Source organism: Colletotrichum orchidophilum, assembly GCF_001831195.1.
Source record: "Colletotrichum orchidophilum strain IMI 309357 chromosome Unknown Scaffold_115.1, whole genome shotgun sequence".
Taxonomy (NCBI): domain Eukaryota; kingdom Fungi; phylum Ascomycota; class Sordariomycetes; order Glomerellales; family Glomerellaceae; genus Colletotrichum; species Colletotrichum orchidophilum.
The window spans coordinates 109,198-130,112 of record NW_019173071.1 but is presented as its reverse complement, the minus strand read 5'-3'; the positions used below and the strand labels follow the sequence as shown (position 1 = coordinate 130,112).

At 53.7% G+C, this 20,915-nt stretch overlaps 6 protein-coding genes across 6 annotated transcripts; 2 read left to right on the top strand and 4 right to left on the bottom strand.

The window, feature by feature from the left end:
* Window positions 1-78: 78 nt before the first annotated feature.
* Window positions 79-831, bottom strand: CORC01_11065 (uncharacterized protein; the record flags this gene model as incomplete). The annotated part of the gene is made up of 1 exon (XM_022622691.1): window positions 79-831. One exon carries the CDS (start codon window positions 829-831, stop codon window positions 79-81), a length of 753 nt encoding a protein of 250 aa, XP_022470826.1.
* Window positions 832-1,930: 1,099 nt separating this feature from the next.
* On the top strand, window positions 1,931-3,487 carry CORC01_11064 (rhomboid family protein; the record flags this gene model as incomplete). The annotated part of the gene is made up of 1 exon (XM_022622690.1): window positions 1,931-3,487. The coding sequence occupies one exon, from the start codon at window positions 1,931-1,933 to the stop codon at window positions 3,485-3,487; it is 1,557 nt and encodes a 518-aa protein (XP_022470825.1).
* A 5,408-nt stretch (window positions 3,488-8,895) lies between these two features.
* On the bottom strand, window positions 8,896-9,183 carry CORC01_11063 (uncharacterized protein; the record flags this gene model as incomplete). The annotated part of the gene is made up of 1 exon (XM_022622689.1): window positions 8,896-9,183. The coding sequence occupies one exon, from the start codon at window positions 9,181-9,183 to the stop codon at window positions 8,896-8,898; it is 288 nt and encodes a 95-aa protein (XP_022470824.1).
* A 315-nt stretch (window positions 9,184-9,498) lies between these two features.
* Window positions 9,499-11,401, bottom strand: CORC01_11062 (uncharacterized protein; the record flags this gene model as incomplete). Its single annotated transcript, XM_022622688.1, has 6 exons — window positions 9,499-9,537; window positions 9,835-10,102; window positions 10,173-10,272; window positions 10,336-10,644; window positions 10,712-11,187; window positions 11,298-11,401. The coding sequence occupies 6 exons, from the start codon at window positions 11,399-11,401 to the stop codon at window positions 9,499-9,501; spliced, it is 1,296 nt and encodes a 431-aa protein (XP_022470823.1).
* A 1,606-nt stretch (window positions 11,402-13,007) lies between these two features.
* Window positions 13,008-14,754, top strand: CORC01_11061 (L-lysine 2,3-aminomutase; the record flags this gene model as incomplete). Its single annotated transcript, XM_022622687.1, has 5 exons — window positions 13,008-13,271; window positions 13,339-13,505; window positions 13,563-13,750; window positions 13,822-14,372; window positions 14,437-14,754. 5 exons carry the CDS (start codon window positions 13,008-13,010, stop codon window positions 14,752-14,754), a joined length of 1,488 nt encoding a protein of 495 aa, XP_022470822.1.
* Window positions 14,755-17,728: 2,974 nt separating this feature from the next.
* Window positions 17,729-18,060, bottom strand: CORC01_11060 (uncharacterized protein; the record flags this gene model as incomplete). The annotated part of the gene is made up of 3 exons (XM_022622686.1): window positions 17,729-17,917; window positions 17,953-17,989; window positions 18,020-18,060. 3 exons carry the CDS (start codon window positions 18,058-18,060, stop codon window positions 17,729-17,731), a joined length of 267 nt encoding a protein of 88 aa, XP_022470821.1.
* Window positions 18,061-20,915: the final 2,855 nt, after the last annotated feature.

The following is a 20,915-nucleotide window of genomic DNA, read 5'->3' as shown; positions in this document are numbered from 1 at the left end:
CATCTCTCTCCAATCAGAACCAGCGTCTGTCTCATCGACTGTGAAACCCATGTGTATTCCCAATCTCCGATCATGTTATCACAGGTGCATTCCACCGTCCTCGTCGTCATCGCCAAGACCTCTCATTCGCTCCTCCATGGCCTGCCGTAGCTCTTCGTCCGTCAGCCGACCGCCCGTGCCATTTGCTTGTTGAGCGGCCTGGGCGGGCTGCTCAGGTCGGTCGTCCATCGTAATCACGCCGTTGCGTATTGTGCCCATCTGGAATGTACCGTCCATCCATGCGGGGTGTGACGAGGTCGTCGTAGTCGACGAGCCGCCGTTGGTCGCCGCCGCCGCGCCCTGATGTCCAGCAGCAATCCTATTCTCCTCCGCCGCCGCTGCGCCGAGCCCGTTTGTGGCCGGAATCCCGTTCCCGTTAACGCCATTGGCACCGGTTATAGACTCGCTGGTGATGCCCCGCAAGGCGGCCCCTGACCGCCCCTCCTCCTCCTCGACCTCTTCTTTACTCTTGAACTCATTCCATGAGTGTCCGCGCCCCTCGACCTCGTCGCGAATGATTTGGACGCGCTCGCGCATGCGCGTGATGACGACGTCGTTTTCACGTATGGCTTCTACACAGGTCGGGTCCGGGCGCCCCGCCGAGGCGTCGGTGGCGGAGTCGAGGGTGGTTGCGTCACCGGCGGCGTAGGGGGCGAGCTGGGCGTTTGAGTATTCGAGATGGAGGATGGAGTTGCGGATCTCGAGAGCTTTGAGGTGGAGGGTTGGGAGGGAGAGGTCGCGGAGGGCGGAGGCGAACTGGGTTGGGGATATTGGGCGAGTGTCTGCTGACATTTTGGCGGGTGTTGTTGAGCTTGGTTGTCTTTGTCTGGTGTGTAGATGATGATTTGGGGTGATGAGGTTTTTGTTTGGGTTTTTTTGGGGGGTGGGTTTGGGTGTTTAGGATTTGGATGTCGTCTCTGGAGAATGAGAAGGGTAACTCGTAGGTAGACAGGAAGGATATTTGAGTCTGGTAATTCGGGGAGGGGATAGCGAGTGAAAAATGAGGCGGTTCACGAGGGATGGTTTAAACGAAAGGACGGAGAAAGGGAGGGAGGGAAAGGTACGATGACGATGTGTGGGCTTGGTGTTTGTAGAAGAAAGGACTGAACTCCTCTCTTCCAGGTAGATGACGTGCAACGTCACCGCAGCTTTTCTGTCAGGTAGCTTCCTCCTGTAAAGCTGAGCGCGGGGTGGGATTGAAGGTGCAGTGGAGGGTTCCGGCGGTGGGGATAAGCAGGGGGGGTAAAAGTAAGGTACCTTGGCGGAAAGTGACGGAAGGGGCGTGGTGCTATCTCTTACCTTATCGATTACGTGCCTTAGCTTACGGGTGCTTACCAAGGCCAAATAAAGTGCACCCTGGGTGTGAGCCGGAAGTAGCGTTCGCCGGCCGCCGCTACCCCGTGGTCCCCGTCCCGTCACGATCCAAAGAATTTACGGATTCCTTACGCCTTTGGGATCGAACCACTGTGACAACGCCGCCGCGCGCGACGACGATCACGACGACAAGTACGATTTCGAAACGGCGCAAAAGGCGACAACGCCTACGATATAAGACGAGGTTGACGCCTGCCTACCTATACCCCCATACGAAGAAGAGACTTCTCCAGCGACCGCAGCCGGCGCATTGATGAGTTTGTAGCTCTCAGTGCGCTGCGAAACGGAGGCGCTCTAGGAAGCCATGAACGCCTCACTCGGCCTCGTTCCCTCGAGATCTTTCCTCCACGTTGGCCTGCGTGTCGTATGCCGTTCCGCGCCGAGTACGAGCTGTTCGTCGGCGTCACGACTCCTTTCGACATGCACCACCTCCCGGGCGCCCGCCGCTAGCCGGCCACACTTAACGGGGCATTCACCCCTCCAGCGAACTCAATGGCCGTCCCCCGGCATCGCCGCGATGACGGCCGGTAGATCGATCTGGAGATGGGCATCCTCCTCCTCCGCATTACAAACACCCAAAACCGACTACAAGAACGAGCCCGTACTCCGAGACTACGTAGACCTCCCGCTTGACTACAAGGACAAGCTGGGCCTGCGGTTCAGGGAGGAGGCAAAAGACCTCTCGTCGTCCGAGGTCAGGGCCGTCTTTGGCTCGTCGCTCAAGCCCGCCGCCGCCAACCGGCTACTGAGGATAATGCACGGCCGGCGCGTCGCCGGCACGCTGGAGGATCCGGCATTTGCGATCAATACCACCGCCTTCACTTCGCAGCAGTGCGACGCTGCGTTAGCGTACCTCCGTGAAAAGATCCCCGTGGACGAGGTCCTCAACGCAGGACTCCGGGCCGAAGACGAGCTTGCTGCGTTGGAGAAGGAGCTCGCGGAGAGTGTTGACGAGGATACCTCCTCCTCTTCAACCACCGCCGCCGCTGGCCCCAAAACACCGTCTCTCAGAAAGGAAAACTCCCTCAAGCCCGATCCCGTCTACGGCTACAGCGCCTTCGATGCCATCCGCGCCAGGAACCAGGCCAAGGCCGCCGAGGAGGAGAAGCGCCTCATCGAGGAGGCCGAGGCCAAGGGCATCGAGTACAACCCAGGCACCCTCTCCATCCCGATCAAGCGCCCGCCCATGACCCCGCGCATGCAAAAGTGGACGGAGGAAGGCAGCGCCTCGGACCTGGCGGCGCCCCCGCCCCTGACCCTCGCCGAGCGCATTCTCCCCTCCGCGGCCGTCGTCCTGCTGCTCGTGGGCCTGCTCTCGGCCTTCGCCGCCGTCTACACCCCGCCCCGCAACGCCGACCGCCTGTTCCCCGAGGTCTCCCCCTCGACGGCGACGGTCGGCGCGCTGATCGGGCTCAACGTGCTCGTGGCGTGCGCGTGGCGCGTGCCGCCGCTGTGGCGGTTCCTCAATCGGTACTTTGTCCTCGTCCACGGCATGCCGAGGGCGGTGACGATGATCACGGCCAACTTCTCGCATAGCTCGTTCGGCCACCTGGCGACCAACATGGTGGGGCTGTGGTTCATGGGCACGGCGCTGCACGACGAGGTCGGGCGCGCAAACTTTCTCGGCATCTACCTCGCCTCGGGCGCCTTCGGGTTCCTGGGCAGCCTGACGGCCTATACGTTGCGGGGGCTGCTGACCGTCTCGACCGTTGGCGCGTCGGGCGCCGTGTTCGGCGTCGCGACGGCGTACTTTTGGATGCACCGTTTCGATTCGTTCAAGGTGCTGGGGTTCCCGCCTGACCCGATGAACGGGCCTCAGGGCCTGGGGTTCATTGCCCTGATCCTTGGGTTCCACGTCTACGCCTTCTTCAGGAGAGGGAAGCAGACGATCGACCTGACGTCGCATCTCTTTGGCATGCTGGCTGGAGTAGTGGGGGTCGAGTTCGTGACGAAGGGAAAGAAGGGGGAGGAGGGGGCGAGGGTGGATGGGTTGGAGAGGAAGAGGGGCGATCTCGTCAAGGATGCGCCGCCTCGCGAGAGCCAGGGCGATGGTGGAAATGATGTCAAGGCTTGAGAGACTTAGGGGAGGTGTCTAGGTGTTTGCTCCCCAACAGGAGGGGAAAGGGGGAAGCGTGTAAAGTATGTTGAAGGGCAAGCAAACCCATTTCGGGGGTTATCACCTCCATTCTATCATCATCTCATCGATTGGAAAATTAGATTTTTGTCAATGTACTATACACGTCGATCGTAGACAGAGATACCACTTGTTTGAAGGGATAGGATGGAGTCTCCAATTGTTTTGGCGTGAGATCGTGACGAGGTTAGGTGGCCTGTTTCCCGATCTTACATGTCGTTCCAAGGCTACATACCTACATTCTCGGGCAGGGAGGAAAAAGAGTCGTCAGCTCTTGGGAAAATCAAAGGGAAGCCGATCAAGTGCGGCACAAGACCCTGCCTATGTTTGCAGAGATCCCCAAAATCCGGCTGCGATGTATAAATCATAACAAATTTAAACAAGCCCCCTTTCTTGAGCCCAAGCATATCCTATATACGCAATAGGCCTTTGAGTTGTACAGTAGATATAAAAGCGTTCTAGAATTTACGCCAAGTCCGTTAGTCTAGTTTCGTCTCGAGTACCGACGGCGTCGTCGCACAAGCTTAGTGCTCACGGACAGGAGTCTACGGCCGTAAGCGCCAACGGTGTGGCGTTCTTTTCTCCATTGCAACGGCCTCTTTTTTCGACGACGCCTTCAGAGACGATGATTTGCAGAAGCCTTTCAATCGGGACGGGCGGTGGTGGTCTCTTCGAGCGTGATTTCCCTAGAAGCAATATGTAAGTTTCTAGTTGAGAGCAAGGAGGATCTTGCAGCTCAGAGATTGAAAGAGACACGCAATACGTTCAATTTCACCTAGGAACCATCAATAAGTCTCCGATATGATCACTTCTAATGAAATCAAAGTTTCTCGAGTACAAAGCACGGCTGGTAGTCATCTCGGAGGTCAAAAGGCCTCCACGGCCCGAGACTAGTCAAGGAGAAAGAGAGTTTGGCACCCTGAAAACGAAAAGAAGGCACTCAATGCGTTTCATTATCTCTAAAAACCCTCGTCTATGGTCCCATGAAGTACTTATCGGCCCCGTAAATTGCCGGTTAGTTGTCAATATGGAGTGCTGAGCCCTTGAGAGGGATGGGAGCTAGCGCTGGGATTGCTGGCCGCTATCAAGGAAGCTAAATACACTTCCATGTCCTGGAGTCAGTCTATATATCCTCGTGGAGTTATCTTGCTGATACGTAATACAGCCGTGTGGTGGCTGCCAGCGCCGTAGCCCTGGCACTTGGAGCTTGTAAGCTTGATTGGGCGATCAGCTTACGTCGGTGGTTGGCGGGCAACTACTGGTTGGAGTAGTGCTGTAACAACCTCAACCTTTCAAGGTGTTAATGGGAATCTGGATTGATTTCTTTTTGACACTGAAGGCTTCCTCTGGGATCAGACCTATCCTTGGGCGTACGTCCTGACATGGCTGGCTGATGGGGCAGCCGAATCCTTTGCTTGTGCCTCTTCATGTTCTGGTGGCACCCTGTTCTCATGTCGAAGCCCGCACTTCTTCACAATGCTAATTCATCATGCGGTAGATCACGCCTGTTCCCAAGTATTATGTGAGAAACTCAAGTGGTGCAACGACTATGCTGTAGCGTAAGTCTCACTGACACTTTCCCAGTTGGATCAGCGGAAAGTCGCACAAATCTTGCTTAAGCAGAGATCCATGTACACCATGGTGAATAGCTTTGTAATTTTTATGAAATACCTTCCCTTTATTGCTTGTGGAAACTGGGGAACACGTTGAGAAAAATAGCTGTCCGAAAACAAGGCGCGACCCCAGAAGGTCCAAACTAAGCGGGATACTAAGAGCCACTAGAGGAATGAATGTTATTACGGCCGTTCGCTGAGCGGTCATTGCTCATGATGGCAACTGAAGTTCTGCATTTCAATTCATTGCTATACGGTAAAGGTATCGAACTACTTCCACCGACAAAGTCCGCGCAATAATGATTCCGCCAGTTGCCTCTCTTCGCAGTCGTTGTTAGGGAGAGTCGAACTGGAGTGAAGGGAACTCAGCCTCAGGCAGGAAGCAAAGCATTTCATACACAACTTATCCAATATCGAGGGAGATGCTTTGCGGCACCGCTAGTACCCAAAAAGGCCCCGCCAAAGGTGTGTTGCCGGTATGCAGTATCAAAGGAGGGCCGGGGTCGTAAAATTCTGCGCTGTATCCGCAGAGGGAGGTGTAGTCTTCCGGATGCCACAATGAGCTTTAGCAGACTTCAATGACGACAAGATGCAGAGGTGCTCGAGAAGCTGACTTGGGACAGGTCGTGGTGCAGAAGTTCTGGCTCTTTAGCTCAAAGCCTTCTTCCCTTCCGTCGTTCAGGGGGGGCAAACGAAGCCAAACATCTCACGGGCCTTCACCCAGAACCTTGGGACTCTGTGTAACACTTCCAGGATATGTTCTAGAGACACAGTCTCGGGTTATGTGCGAGGGGAAAAGAGCCTCGGGATGGCGTGAGAGCCTTGCTATCGCTCTACATAGTACGGACCCATCTTGCGAAGAGGTAGCCACTTCTGCTCACTCGGCTCCGCCAGCGTGTGGAGGGACTGGCTACATATGACAAGCTATTCTCTCCTCCCATCAATATCAGCTGAGTGAAGGTCCTGAGCCATGAAGAACTACGTAGTGAACAACATCACTGTGCCGACAAAGCAGGACGAAAAGGACAGACAGCAATACAGGGGTAAGAATGCCTACAGCCATACTCTAGTAAGGTATTTGCGGAAGAGACCGCTATCGCTCCTTGGTACTCTGTATTGGATGGATAACGGATGGTTGAACCCCTCATTTTGGCGGCCAGGGGTAGCGGTACTCAGTAAGCACTTCAGGGGTATGCCTCCAGGCGTTAGTCCTGCTATACAATGAGTATCGCAACAGCTTCATGCTACCCAGCGAGGAGAGCAGGGTTCTCGTGCTATTGCGCTAGGCGTCGTCGTTAAGTCTGGTGCTTTGATCTGGGCTTGCGAAAGGGTTGCCATACTTCGAGGAGAATGTAGACCAATATAGTTGCGTTCCTTGGCTCCAGTGGCATCCTTCGTGTACATACCGGCGATTCAGCAATGAATGACTCCTCCGACAGGGACAAGTAACCGCATGGAAGTGTGTCTACATGGCAAGAAGGATCGTAACTTGGCAAAGAAAGGACTCTAGCAAGGCGAACGACCTACCACACTGCTGAACCGCGCGCCTCGGCAAGCGAACCTGGGCCAGGTGGAAGCGTTTCTTTGTGGACATTGACGGAAGCGGCACACTACTCTTAGGTGATATTCACAACCAAATGGAGACGTTATACCTGAAGAAGCCTCTGTTAGCAAATGCCGTGGTTCGTGGCGACCTGAACGTGGCAGCCGCGCGACCCCCCACAGGGCCTTGTTCGTCCCCCCCTCGGTCAAGATGGTTTTGGTCTAGCCCTCAACCCCCCTTGAATACTATTACAACATTGCTGGAATCTCGAGGGGCCTTACGGCCGAAACGACGACCACGACCTCCGAAGCCAGACTACGGAACAGAAGTCGCACTATCCGTACGGTGCCAAAGATGCGTCACGCCAGCGCCCACCCGCCAACCTGATCTGATGTCTCCCGCCTGCAAGAGACAGTCTGCTGGCGAGCACCTAGTTACGTCAGAAAACGTGTCCTCATTTTCACAACGCAGAGCACACCGAGGGCCCCTCTGAGGTCCCTCCCCCCCCCGGCAGTGATCATATCTCACATTCACAAAAGGGGGTTAACCAGGTCTTCCCGATCCGTTAACCATCTCGGCTCTGCTATATTCCTTGTAAATTTATGCTTCAATTCAGTCATCCATCTCGTCTTGGCAGGGGAGATATCAACGGGCTTGCCCCCTTTCAAAAGAGGGGGGGGGGGGCAAAGCGAAATCCTGTATGTTTTCGAGCTTGGACGCCACGTATCTATATCGTAGCAAATTCGGTAAAGCAAAGTCACAACCCCCTACTCTACTATCTAAATAGGAAGAGAAATTTCATGACGGAGCGTTAGAGTGAAAACATCGACCACTGTTTAAAGTTTCGACTAGTCTCTTGATCGTGACATTTCTGATCCAGAAAACCAAGACATCCGGATCCGACCACGTCGTTTCCCCCCTCATTGCCCCCAAACTCGAACTAACGGGCCGCGCCGAAACCACCCACCTGGCGGGATAAAGAACTCGAGCCGGTGAAAGAGCGCTGATTGCTGTTTTCCACATTCCAACGGATGTGGCTGGCCGATTCCAGAGGAACCGCGTCTCATGCCCCTGTGCCCTCCCCTTCGTCAATCCCAATTTTGGGCCGGGCCCCCATTCGAATGGTTTTCCCCGTGAAAGACATACATACCTTCAGTACATGTAATGACTCGAACCGCTGACCGAGTTTCCTATTTCACACCGGCCCAAGGTTAGATCAATGGAACATCAACTCACACCGAGTGGCCTTCTCAGTGGGCCCCTTCGTCGTCATGTAGGCGGCCAGGTACGGACTCTACCGTCATACGGGGGGTCAAGTTTGTTCCTGGTAGAGGGCAAATTCCTTGTCCCTCGATGGCTCATAACTCGCCACGTCGAACAATGCCGCCCCATGTACAGATAGCTCGTACGGATACATTGCACCTCGCAGGCTCGCGGCGCAGCGGGTATGGGGTTAAGCGCTCGAACGGGAACGCAGCATTAGCGATCTGCTCTCTTTTTGGGATAAGTGACTAGGAATGGCAACATTAGAGGGAGCCGGCGTGGACGTCTTCAAATTTCAAACTCCTTTCAACACCGCCGGGTCTTGACTCTGGCATAGGCTCAATTCAGCAACGGAGATCCCCGTATGTCGGCGCCTGGATTCACTGACCGGTCTCCCATCCGCTGGGTGTTTCCCATTCCTTCCCAACCTATTCAGTCAACCGCGGTATTCATATGCTGCGAGTGGCCAAGCATTTTCGATAGTCTGTCTCACTCGACCCCGGTTGCTGGTGAAGCCTACCTTAGTCTGATCCTACAGTCGCGTAAATGTTGTCCCTTTGATTTCCCCTGAGTCTGTTTGATTGGATCTCTTGATCCGGGCCTCTTCTTGTGGTCTCCCTGGGAAACCTTGACCGGTCATGTCTCACGCTATGGGCCATACCGACGGAATCCTCCAACGTCCAATGGCTACCCCTCAAGCAACGACCCAGGTCCTAATCGGGCCTGTGGATGGGTAATCTTTTACGCAGTAGAGAACCTCCGTGCTGTAATGGAATCCACTCGTTCACTGGAATCATACCCTTCGCATCGGATACGGACAGCGGCGCTCACCGTCCAGGGCCGAGTCAACTGCTCAGCGCACTAACGCTCAACGCTCATAAAGTCCCAACTGACAAGTGGTCAAACTGTGTAAAACGGGGTTGGCTGGCTCATACTCGGTCTTGGCCCACAGGGCCACGTTGGTCGTCCCTTGTCGACCTTGGCCTTGGAAGGCGTAGCGGATTCTCCGGGACACTTTCCCCGCAGGATTGTAGATACGCACGTCTGATAACTTGCATACTCAGATCTTTGATCCACGTAGATGAAACGTACTTCACGGTAGGTATACGGATACGACGAAAGGCACTACTATACCGTTGCCAGCCGGATGACTTGATGACAACCAGTGGAGGCCGCGGGAGGAAGACCCAACGTATTATCAAGCCACATGCGAACATGATTCGAGGACAGAATTACTCGGGGTGAGGGTTTGGCCGAATTACTTGGGTCATGAAAGCTAAGTCAATGAACTCGTGGTTGGGGAAGTAAAACATGAGAGCGCAAAAAGAAAAACAGTTGAAATCTCGGTGTATGCCATCCCGCTGGCTCGGACGAACGTCATTCCTGTATTGCAGTCATACGATTCGTAACCGCTTTGCATTGGGCGGTCATCGTCCTGCAATTTTTGGACTGGTCCTGCAAGTCAATGTCGACGAGGGCTGCATGAGGCGCTCCTCAACTCAGATAGCCAACGCCGTCGTCAGCCAACCACATTAGAACAGTGCCTCACCGAGATAGCCAAGACTGCCGGTCTACCGAGTCATCCGCCATCATCAGTCCGACAGAATCCTTGCCGTCTCCAGTTATAAATAAGAAACCAATCTTCGGCCTTCGAGTTTGGATGGTTGGCCTCAACATTTCTCGGCTCACACCTTTGCTAGCCATTTCCAGCTACGTTTCAGGCACAACCACCGCACAAAGCAGCAACTCACGAGCGCCATTGCGAGTACAACCACAAGAAAGGCAATCATCAAGCGAGGGCGGCTGCCCTTACCGTCTCCTAGCACAGCCTGACTGGCTGGATTACCGACCAAGGTTGCCAGACTCACAACGGCATAGCAGCAGCCGATGTATGTGCCACTGTCTTGCGGGTCGCAGAGACGTCCGAGACATGTAGCAGCCGTTGACACAAAGCTGCCGGTGCCGAATCCAAGACAAAAGGCGACGGCATAGAGCGTAGGTGTGGACGTGTCTCCGAAGGCTAGCCACAACACAAGCATGACCGCCTCGGTGAATATAGTCATGAGTATGGTCACATTGAAAGGGCCTATTTTATCGGTGAAATACCCAGGAACGATCCTGCCCAAAGAAGACCCCCTGAGAAAGTATGAGCTAAAGAACAAGCGTCGGCCCTGGGATCCCGCGGCGATCAAGGGGGTGAACTTACACACTGAAGACAAGGGTCAAGTAGAAAACATCGCCGAGCTTGACTATTCTGGCATACGTGGGCAACAGACCCCACGCTACGAACAGCACCAACTCGAAACCTGTCATCACATTGCATTAGGGCTACTGATACTTGATGAGGCTGGGTGCCACAACCGCCATACCGCATACGCTGAAGGTGAAGAGGACAAACTTCCAACGCCTGAAGCAGGCAAAGTCCCACATCTTTCCCTTGCGAGCCTTGAGTACTCTGGGCCTTGTCAAGGCGCAACCGATGGATAAAAAGGCGCAAATGATGGCAAAGTGAATGAGGCTTGCTGTCGTCCACTCGAAGTTCTTGGTGGTAAATCGGAGTACCACGGAGAAGATCGCGCCACCCAATCCTCCGCCCATGGTGCAAATGCCCATGGCCAGTCCCTTCTTCTCGTCGAACCAATGATTAATAACGGCTAGCGCAGTGGTGGTCAAAGCCGCTACGTGCGTAACGTTAGGGAAACTTCTTGACAGTTACGCTTGACCCGAGATGGACAAAGAACCTACCGGCACCAACACCGGCAGCGCAGAAGCAGACCATGAATTGCCAGTACTGGCTGCTAAACGCGACGCCCAAGAAGGACGCGGTGTACACAATTGTTGCGGGGGTCATAAGCCACCTGGGCCCGAACGTGTCGAAGAGGATGCCAAAGGGGCCGCAGAGTAGAACAGATAGAAACCCAAAGATGGATATAATCCAGGATATGTCTGTATTGGACCACGGGGCCAACTGGTTCTCCTTCCAGTATACCTGAAAGATGCCAATGGTTGTCATCAAACCGAACGTCGGGATCATGAAGGCCGTCGATCCCACGACAATGGACCAAGCTCTCCATCCACGGTCTACAGGCTCTCTCGTGAGCACCCGTACCTGGTCGTTGGAGGGATGATGTACCGCCGGAGGCTGCTGAGTCTGGAGCGACGTCGGGCGGTGTGTTGTGCCAGCAGGGCTGGCACAATTCACCGGTCGTAGCGGCGAGTGTCTGCACAAATGGACGTTAGTCAGGCCCGTTGGAAGAAGCAAGGAAGAGAGCTGAGGGGTCCATGAACATGCCCTATGCCTGTTTCATGGCGGAGTGACGGCATGCCACACGCCCTAGAGCGTGTAGTTTCCCTCACGCCCACGTTGGAACTGGCCGCAACCTGAGACACTGATGCTGTATGCTGATCGATCTGGCTTTGTCTGGGCATGTCCATTGTTATGGTAGTTAGGTACTTGATAACATCTTCTGATATTTCTGATAATCTTGAGAGGAGACGACGACAGGAGGTACACTAGTCTAGCACACAAATCTCATGAAGTTTGGAGCAAGGACAGCGGGCTTCTTTAACACCATTCTGAGCCGTAGCCAATGTTTTCTTTGTAAGCTGCAAACCAACATGGCTACGGGCAATGCCCGAACTTCGTCCCCTTGATTTCAGCCAGAACGAGGTTGGGACTCCAAATTTACCGTTGGTGCAAGTCTGGCAACTCCAGGGCTAGATCAGCAGACGACCCAAGCAAGGGCCCACACCCGGGTCAAATTAAATGTTTGTTGTAGTTCGCAAGTATCATGGGAGACTACATGTAACCTTGACTCGATCCGGGGGGGTTGTGGGTGCGTTATCGCGTAGCGCAGTCGACGGCCAACATCATATCCCGGTGTACCTGGCCAGGACATTCGATCAGGATGCGTGATATCCGAGAGTCGGTGTGCAATCGATGGCTCTCCGGGGCTTTTCTCGGAGTTGAGATGCCAGACATGAAATAGTATGCGTTGACCAGACACCCGGTAGCTAATAGGATGTCAGCGTTTGACGATGAGGGATAGTAGACTAAGCCGGGATGTATGCAAATGCAGCTCAATTTGGATATTGCTCAGCTGAAGGCGAGTACGAGCGTGATTTCATCGACATATCACTTGCACGAGAGGTGGCAATGTTGCAAGGTTGTGGTGGTGCCTCTGGCCTCAAGCGCCGCGGGGAAGTGTAGTAAGGGGTTGCCACCGTCGTGCCTCGAGCTACTGTGACAGAACGCACAGCTAGCCTGCGTAGTGACTAGTGCTTGGCATACAGGTTGGTAATGAAAGGTGCCCCGAGTTATGGCGAAGCAGAGCAATGTTGCACGACACGAGGTTGTTGCGCTTTCCATGCAGTTGTAGCAAACAGGCAGTCTTCTTACTCCTGGGCACAGTATCTTTGTGTCGCCTTTGGATGTCTGAAGAGGAAGTTGACTACGAGAAAGAGGGGCTAATCAAGGTCTTTCCGTGGAGCTGGTAAATGCTCGATCCGTTGAAGGAAAGTTCTCCGTGTAACCTGTTTGCTCGAGGCCGATCTTGGTGTTTGCTCTCCATCCCCTGCCACACTGTTGGTTCTTCACCAACGGCTATGCCCGGAAGTAGGTCGAAACGCCTTATGTCCTTCGAGAGATTGCCATATGTCTAGAAAGCCGTGCAGGAGTGAAATATGGCAACGCCTCCACTTCCTTCCCCTCTTCCATCCAGCCGTTGAATCGGTGTGTCGTTCTCAGATGTTCCTTATCTTACACATCCAGCACCATTTTCATCTGCCAGTTCCGATTTGCTGCATCGATCTTCCGCCAACGAAACCGTCAACAACCTTCTGTGCTGACGGTAGTCGCACAAACAGACGTGGTTGGTGATATTTCGCACATTAACCGCACCTAGTTGCTTTCTACCGTCTCGTAACCGCTCCCCGCCGGGCGCGGCCGAAGGTTTCCACGACGCCCACGGACCGGTAATCGCGTCTTGCAGCTTCCCGCTAGCAAGAATATATCCAAGACTAGGACATCTTCGAGATAATAATGTTATCACCGCGTATTGCAGTCCGAGTTGCGGCTCGATTTGTCAGGCCACAGCGTAGTAGAGGAACTCGCTGGATTGCTACGCCGTCTCGTATGCAGGCGGCTCAAGCTGCGGTCGCTGAAACGGTGGCCGAAGAGCCAACGTGCCATGATCATGTTGCGGCCACACTAGCATCGGATTCGGGTAGACGGGACGAGTTCTGGCGCAAGATCCCTTGGTGGCAAGATGTATCCACAGACGACTTCCTAAGCTACCGTTGGAGCGTAAGTTGGCAGGCATTCCTACTCGATAGAGTTTACCTTTGCATTCTGACACCACCCCCGTGTGCAGAGTAGGAACATGGTCGAAAGGCTCCCGAAGCTGCGAGGCTTCCTCGATGCGACCTTGCCCGAGTACATCCCTGTTCGCGGTTCCAGCAGTGAGATGGAGTCTCGCAACGAGCTTGTCAACGACATATTCGCAGGCATCAAGAAGGCAACCATGTCTGTCCGGCTTACGTGAGTTTGGTATTCCCCGAGACCACGTTGACAATGAGCTAACTCAAATTGTCACAGCCCGTACGTTCTCAGCCGTATCGACTGGAAAGACCCTCGCAACGATCCCATCTTTCGCCAGTTCATCCCGACTCAGTCGACCATGGTACCCGATCATCCGCAACTGACGCTTGATTCTCTGCACGAAGAAGCTGATTCTCCAGTCCCCGGGCTGGTTCATCGATACCCAGACAAGGCCTTGTTTCTCCGTAAGCTCAAGCAACAGACAGAGGTCAAGCACGGCCCTCCTCAGTTCATTCTCTAACGTCGTTTTCCGAAGCCGTATCCGTCTGTCCGACTTACTGCATGTTCTGCACTCGCTCTTACGCAGTAGGCGCCAACACAGAAACCGTCGATAAGCATTCTTTTAAGCCTACCCTTGCCAGATGGGAAAAGGTGTTTCAGTACATTGAGAATACTCCGGATCTGCAGGACATTGTAGTCTCCGGAGGCGACTCATACTACTTGGCGCCTCACCAAATCGAACTGATTGGTGACAGACTGATCTCGATGCCCAACATACGCCGCTTTCGGTTTGCCTCCAAAGGTCTTGCCGTCTGCCCGACTAGGATTCTTGACCCCAACGATGCTTGGGTGAATGCCCTTGTCGCCGTGTCTAGCAAGGCGAGGAGGGCAGGCAAGGCGGTGGCGCTTCACACCCACTTTAACCACCCCAATGAGATCTCCTGGATCAGCGAGGAGGCCAGCCAGAAGCTCTTCGAAGCCGGGGTCGTGGTGCGGAACCAGACCGTTCTACTTCGCGGGATCAACGATGATGTCGGCACCATGTCGACGCTAATTCGTAAGTTGGCGGATAACAACATCCTCCCGGTATGGTACCCCTCCCAAGATGTCTATCGTGCAGCGCTGACTGGGCCAGTACTATGTCTATCAGTGTGACATGGTCAAGATGGTGGAGCACTTGCGGACGCCTCTGCAAACAATTCTCGACTTGGAGTCCAGCATCAGGGGGTCGATTGCAGGATTCGTGATGCCGCAGTTTGCAGTGGATCTCCCTGGAGGTGGCGGCAAGCGATTGGCAAGCACATATAGATCGTACGACCGTAAAACGGGTATATCGACGTATGTGGCACCTGCAGTGACGGGTCGTGACAAGGAAAATAAGGTGTATGAGTACTACGACCCCGTCGACTCTCTTCCCGAGAACTTACCGAGCGACGGTCTCAAGGTGAAGTCCCAACACAGCGGTTGAGTCTGGTCTAGACTCTGCAAGTCGGCTCAACGTAAACTCCGGGTTTCTGAGATCGGCAATAGCATCTTGTTCCAGGGGGATAAGCAGGTGTTTTTTGCGCGTTGCATACATGGGACACTGACGAGGGACCTTGTCAGCGACCTAGCCGGATTCCAAATGTTGCTTCCTTGTACATAGGACGTATCAAGGCCCGGCTTCAGGCCCAGGTAACCATTCTGGTCTTCACCTGCATGGCCTTTGGAACTCACGTCGTTGGTTGAAGTCGGAATGGAGCCGACTATTGGCTCTAGACCGCGTTTGGGCTTATGTAAGGCCAGTGTGGTTACCGTGTGCGGTGAGAGATGGATGTTGGAGGGACAAGCCGGCGACAAAGTAGATATAGAAAGAGTCACGAAGGGCGGGATTTAGGTCTTCATACGTCTATATATAAAGAGAGAGAAGTGTCCAGAGCTGATCTGATGGTCTCATGCTGTGAAACGTTGATATCGTCTCATACGGACGTTTTGCTCCCGTGTAGAAAGGCACGGCCCCGTGTGATGACGGCCATATCATGCGCTTCTCAAGCATGACATGAGCTGAGCCGGACACAGTGTCCGCAGAGAGGGAGAGGGGAGGAAGAAATGGATTCATGTTTGCTTGTCAAGGGGTGTGGACAACACCCTCAAGGCAAGCAGTTGTTTGGCGGCTGAAGGGTGCGAAGGTAACATGACCCAACAGGACACCCGGCATATGCTGTTGGTTTGTCTTGCAGAGTCATCGCCATGATGGGTAATCGGTCTGACGAAAGAGGGGCAAAGTGTTGCGATTCCGTGTCAGATGGCTGGAAGGGCAAGAAAGAAGGGCACAGCAGTTGGAATGCTATCTTCTGTTTGTCCAGAGAGATTGCCCAATAGAGAGGCCGAGGGAAGTAAAGCAGCATGATAGAAGAGGTTGAAGACAAAGGAACAGAAGTAGGTCGCTAGTTTGTCGGGGCTTTGCCATCTCTAGAGTCCCTCCACCACACCCTCTGTAAATAAGTATGTCTCTCAATAGGCACCCGTAACATGTTCGTTGTTCGAATATAACCAACGAAACAAGCTGACCACCCTCCTTCTGCATTCACAGACAACTTGGCGACACGATATTCGGGAGCAGCCCATATCGTGACAGACGGAAAGACATACAGAGACAGCGTCATGAATGACATGCTGCTCTCCCATCCTGCTTGGACTGGAATTACAACGCAAGGCAATTTCGCACGTCGACCGGGGTTGTTTCCTTGAGCGTCGGGACATGGAAACGTCTGGTCGCGGCGCGAGGGCTGTCCATCTCGAACTCGCAATCGTGAAGAGGAGGGCCACCATGAACTGCGAAACGAGACTTCTCTCGGGACTCACCTGACGTGATTTCATTTCTCGTTTCCCGGAAAATTAGACATGGCTTTTCGTGGTCCTCCCAAAATACTTGTTCCATGTCTAGTGTAACATTCCCGGAGACTATGGGAAGGCGGGGGTATCGTTGGCAGAGATGAGGTTAAGATTGGCTTTTCTCCATCCAACTTGTCGTCTTTAGCGACGTTGCATTGACACAGTTCTGGAATTCGACTCTGTTCACAATCGCGACGAGGAAGGGAGAGGCGATTGCACAAAGTACTATGCTCGTGGACTGGGGTTTGCACGATACATCGCCACCCCATCCAGGACTGCGTCGTTGTGAACACACTATGCGGGGGGGGCGACAAACGTTGCTTTAGCCGATTTGCCGAGCGCAAACCCTGGATCTTCTGAAGGAGTGTGCTCTCTGGATTCTGACTGACTGGAAGTCCAGAGCATGGAACAGTTTAGGCGGAACTCGGCCATTGAGCGAATGGACCAGTCGCATGCACGTCGGAAGACGAAGAAGGTAACGTCGGCGCGTGGCGGCGAGCTAAGGAGGAGGGAGCGGAAAAGTTCTCGAACGTTTGTCGGAGAGTGGCTTGACTACGGGGTTGAAGATCACAAGCCACGTCATAGTTGACTCAGTTCTTGACAACTTCAACTCGAGGTTGCTATTCTATCCATCTTGAAAGACGATCAGTGGACACCTTTGCTCTCAATATTCTGAATCCACGAAGGAGCTCGTTGCCCTTTTCGAACGAATGGTTGCCCTTTTAGGAACGGAGAAGAGCTCATTACGAGAAGTTTGAAGCTGCGCTCAAACCCTCGTACGACCAACACAATGACTCGCCATTGCTTGCTCCCCTACTGTGGCGGGAGAGTATAGAGATGTGTGCGACTCAGGCGCTTTTCGCCTACTGTCCGTCTCGAGGTAGCAAGACCAAGGATTTGTGGACGGGCGAACACTCTCACACAAGGCGGATTCCACCCGTGCAAGCCCACGAGACAAACTTGACGGGACTCCCATGAGAATCGAGTCGGCGGTGAAGAATGTACGTTGCGCAATTCCTTTTTCTGAGAGAGCCGCGAAACGTGCCGCATGCGCGTAACAGGTGCGAAGAAGAAAGAAACAAGTCCAGAGGCAGGCAAGATGTCGTGGAAGAAGCAGTTTGCCCGGTTCGAAAGACCCGCCGGCACAGACGCACAAACATCAGGGAATGCCCGGACCACCTTGGGACCCCGTAGGATTTCATCCAAATTGTGCCGACGATCCTGCTTGCTTGAGGACCCTGCTCGACGGCGAGGGCATGTTTGCTTGTTTTCGGGCTTCATCGACAAGCGACGCATGCGGTGAGCCCTCGGGCATGCCGTCGGTACGGGAGACCCGAAGTTCGAGAAAATAGCGGAACGAGTGGGCTACGAGGGTGAGGAGTCATTTGTTTGAATCGATTCCAATCGATCAGATGAGTTGACAACCTGACATGATCGCCTGTGGGTTTTCTGGAAGAAGCCGAACCTGCGGTGTGGACTTTGCGAATCTGTTAGCTTTTTGGTGGTTGGATCAACAACAGACCAACCCTTATTGACGAAGAGCCTGGCGACTTGAATCACGAAAGCGGTCAAGCGTTCAGTTGCCAAGGCCCAGACTCGTCTCTCTTCCACTTCACGCTAGGGTTCCTGCAGGCAGGGGAGGGATGGCCAGCCACAGAGAGATGAGGCTCCGGTCGATGACTACCTACGAACACCCAGTAACCCAAATCATCAACAATTACATGCTGAAACGGAGAACCGGGACCCTGTACCTCTTTCTTGTCTGACGAGGCACAGGACCCCAACGGGTCCCGCGATTCTCTGGGGGTTTAGCGCTGTGGAGGAGGAGGAGGAGGAGGAGGAGGAAGAAGAAGAAGAACAAGAAGAAGAGAACTGGGATGAGGAACAAGAGGGCCCTCATCGGGTCTTTCGGCTCTCTTGCGTGCGGAAGCGTTGGCGAGGAATTAAGCGATTTTTTCATTTTTGTTTCATGATCACGGTGAAGGCGAAGACGTGTCTGTCAAAGGATGGACCCGACAGACGACATATGGAGAAAGGAAGTATCCGTACGGGGGCAATGGCTGCAGGAGAGACAGGCAGAGACGGAAGAGGCTTCCAGAAACGGGTAGAGAAGGAGACAATGGACAAGGAGAGGTTGCCTAAGTTCTCGGCCGAGGGGATCCCCGCCACTCTTCACAATCCGAGTCGTGCGTGACCTTTGTGAACACTCGGGGCCAGGTTGTAAATTGGTGTTTCGACAAAGGGGGAAAACCTGTTCGATGTTTGGCCAGAACCCCTCCAAATTTTATCTCTCGACTATTCGTACCCTGGACTGCTCTGCCCATCTTGAAATGCCAGAAGCGAGAGAAGCACGGTAGTTTTTTTTTTTGCACCGATGACGATGATGTGCAAAGATTGACGATACTCGAGATACGCCTGTCTCCAGAGAGCTGGAAAACGAGGGGGGATGCTCCCAGCTCGTAGCTGCATAAAAGCTAATCATGGGCCTCCACTATTTCGGGAATCGGCGTCGTAATAGACGTGGAGTTTTTGTCTCCCTGATCGAATGTCTTTCGAAGGGTTCGCGTCAAGTTACATATACCAGTGGTGCCAGCAACTTTATGCTATCCCATTTGGTATGTTCCCACTCACTCTGTGCGTGGAGCTTCAACGGTTCGTCCGGTTTGCTGCTGGCCATGCCCATTTTGGGGCCAGAGTCACAAGATCTGCGATACAGCTATCCTATTTCGTCCCAAGGTTCCCCTCGAGTCAATGGCGGGACGAAAAGAAAAAAAAAGGCAAAATAAAAAAAAGAACGGACGATTCGTGAACCAGAATGGAGGCGTTAAGATGAAGGGAAAAGTGGAATCGGGGATCGCACAGGCAGAAGAGGCTAAGGCGACTCACGGATGGGGTTGCACCGGCAATGAAACTATCGTAGGACGCTTCTAGGGTCCGTATGATTGCTCGTTCAAGGGGTGAGCGGCGGGCAAGGCTGGCGTCGTCACGACCTCTCTCTCTCTCTCTCTCTCTCTCTCTCTCTTTCTATCACGTCTCTGCCATAGTTTGTTGATGTGCCGAATTCCGTCAGAGGGCGGAAATAGGGGCGCACGCATCCCTTCTTTGGTGTTGCAAGTTTGTATCATGGATCCCTTCAAAGTTTAGACTCCAATCTCGTGTGGCTACCCCCCCCTCGTGGAGTCGTGTCCGGCGTGTCGGTGTGACTGTGACCTCAGAGCCCCAGGACGGCGTGCCGATCGGTAGGCAGTAGAGAAAGGGAAGGTTCCATTGCGTCCGAATTTCCCGGAGGAACCCTCTCCAGGGAGTAGGGTTGCTTTCTTGCCAAATTGCTTCCCCTTCTCCGTGGACCTCGTCCCATCACTCCATATCATGCGGGCTCTATACCAGCAACGCGCAATGCCTACCCGCAAAGTCGCGTCGGGCATGAATTCGGTAAGCAGCTCAAAGCTGACAATCACGCAAAAAACGATATCCTTATGTCCTCAAATAATCCTCTCCAGCGGCCGCTGTCGGACGTTGCTGCTGACGAAAAGGCAAGCATCTAAGAGCTGACTATGACATTGGCGACCAGGCACACAGCAAGGGGGCACAGCCATTCAACGGCTCGCAGTGTGGGGGCCGCGACAATCGAGAGAAAGGCTAGAGGCAGCCTTGCTGGTCGCTCTCTGCTGACAATTAAACCTTCATCTCGGACTCTCTCGAGAGTTTGCCTTTGTACACTACGTCCGTAGGCTCATGCAGTGAGTGAGGCTGGTCTAGGCTTTTCCCCCCTTGGTCCTCATCTTAGTTCCTAACTTGAGTGTCCAACGTTGCGAATGGGCTGCCTCGATTAAATTGCAGGATCTCTGCTTTTTTTCTCCGGTTTCGTAATCTCACGACAGGGAAAGAGAGGCGCGAAAGTGAGGAGTGGGAGAGAGGAAAGAAAAAGCAAAACTTTTGTGCTCCCGCACTATTCGTAAAGGGTTTGGGTCCAGTTCCTGATCAGTGCTCCCGCTAAGCAAACCAAGATTGTCCCCCTCTGCGACGTCGGTAAAACCGTGAAACAAAATATCAATGCTTTTCTGTTATTATACGGTATCGTGCTTCTTCGCTGTCCCGTGGAGCTGCATTACGTATCCATACTGATAGGGTTTGTCGACTGACTAACCGACCATGTCCAATGATCGCCCGTCAGCAGGGAACGATTAGGCGCCACGGCGATGTTGGCATTTTCCATTCTCGACAGTTTTCGCGCAACTTTACACTACAGAAAGGGTTGTCAGGGTTGCAATCCCGACCCTACCGAGAAACAAAGTTCCCGTGATGAACGCGAGAGAGAGAGAGAGAGAGAGAGAGAGAGAGAACCGTCTAGGTTTGACTTTTGCAGAATAGGTAGGCAGAGAAAGGTTGGCTGGGCTCCGCGACACGGCATTGGGGCTGAACGTGGGACGATGGGTTGGTTACTTGGGGGTGGATGATGATGTTCAGGCACACAAGCAGGGGGGCGACCAAGTAGCACAGACTCACGAGATGGATGTGTGGTTTGATTTTGCTTTCGTTACCTTAGTTTTAGTGTGTTTTTTTTTTTTTTTTTTTTTTTTTTTGCAAGAGAGAGGGAGGGCTGGCAATTTGCGGGCGCGGCATCCGTGTGCAACCACACCAGAAGTCTTGGGGGACATGGGGGACATGGGGGGGATGAAGCTGTCTACACAGTACGAATGCATGACGGTGAAAGCTCTACGACCGACGGTCTTGACTGCTTCGGGATACGGGGAC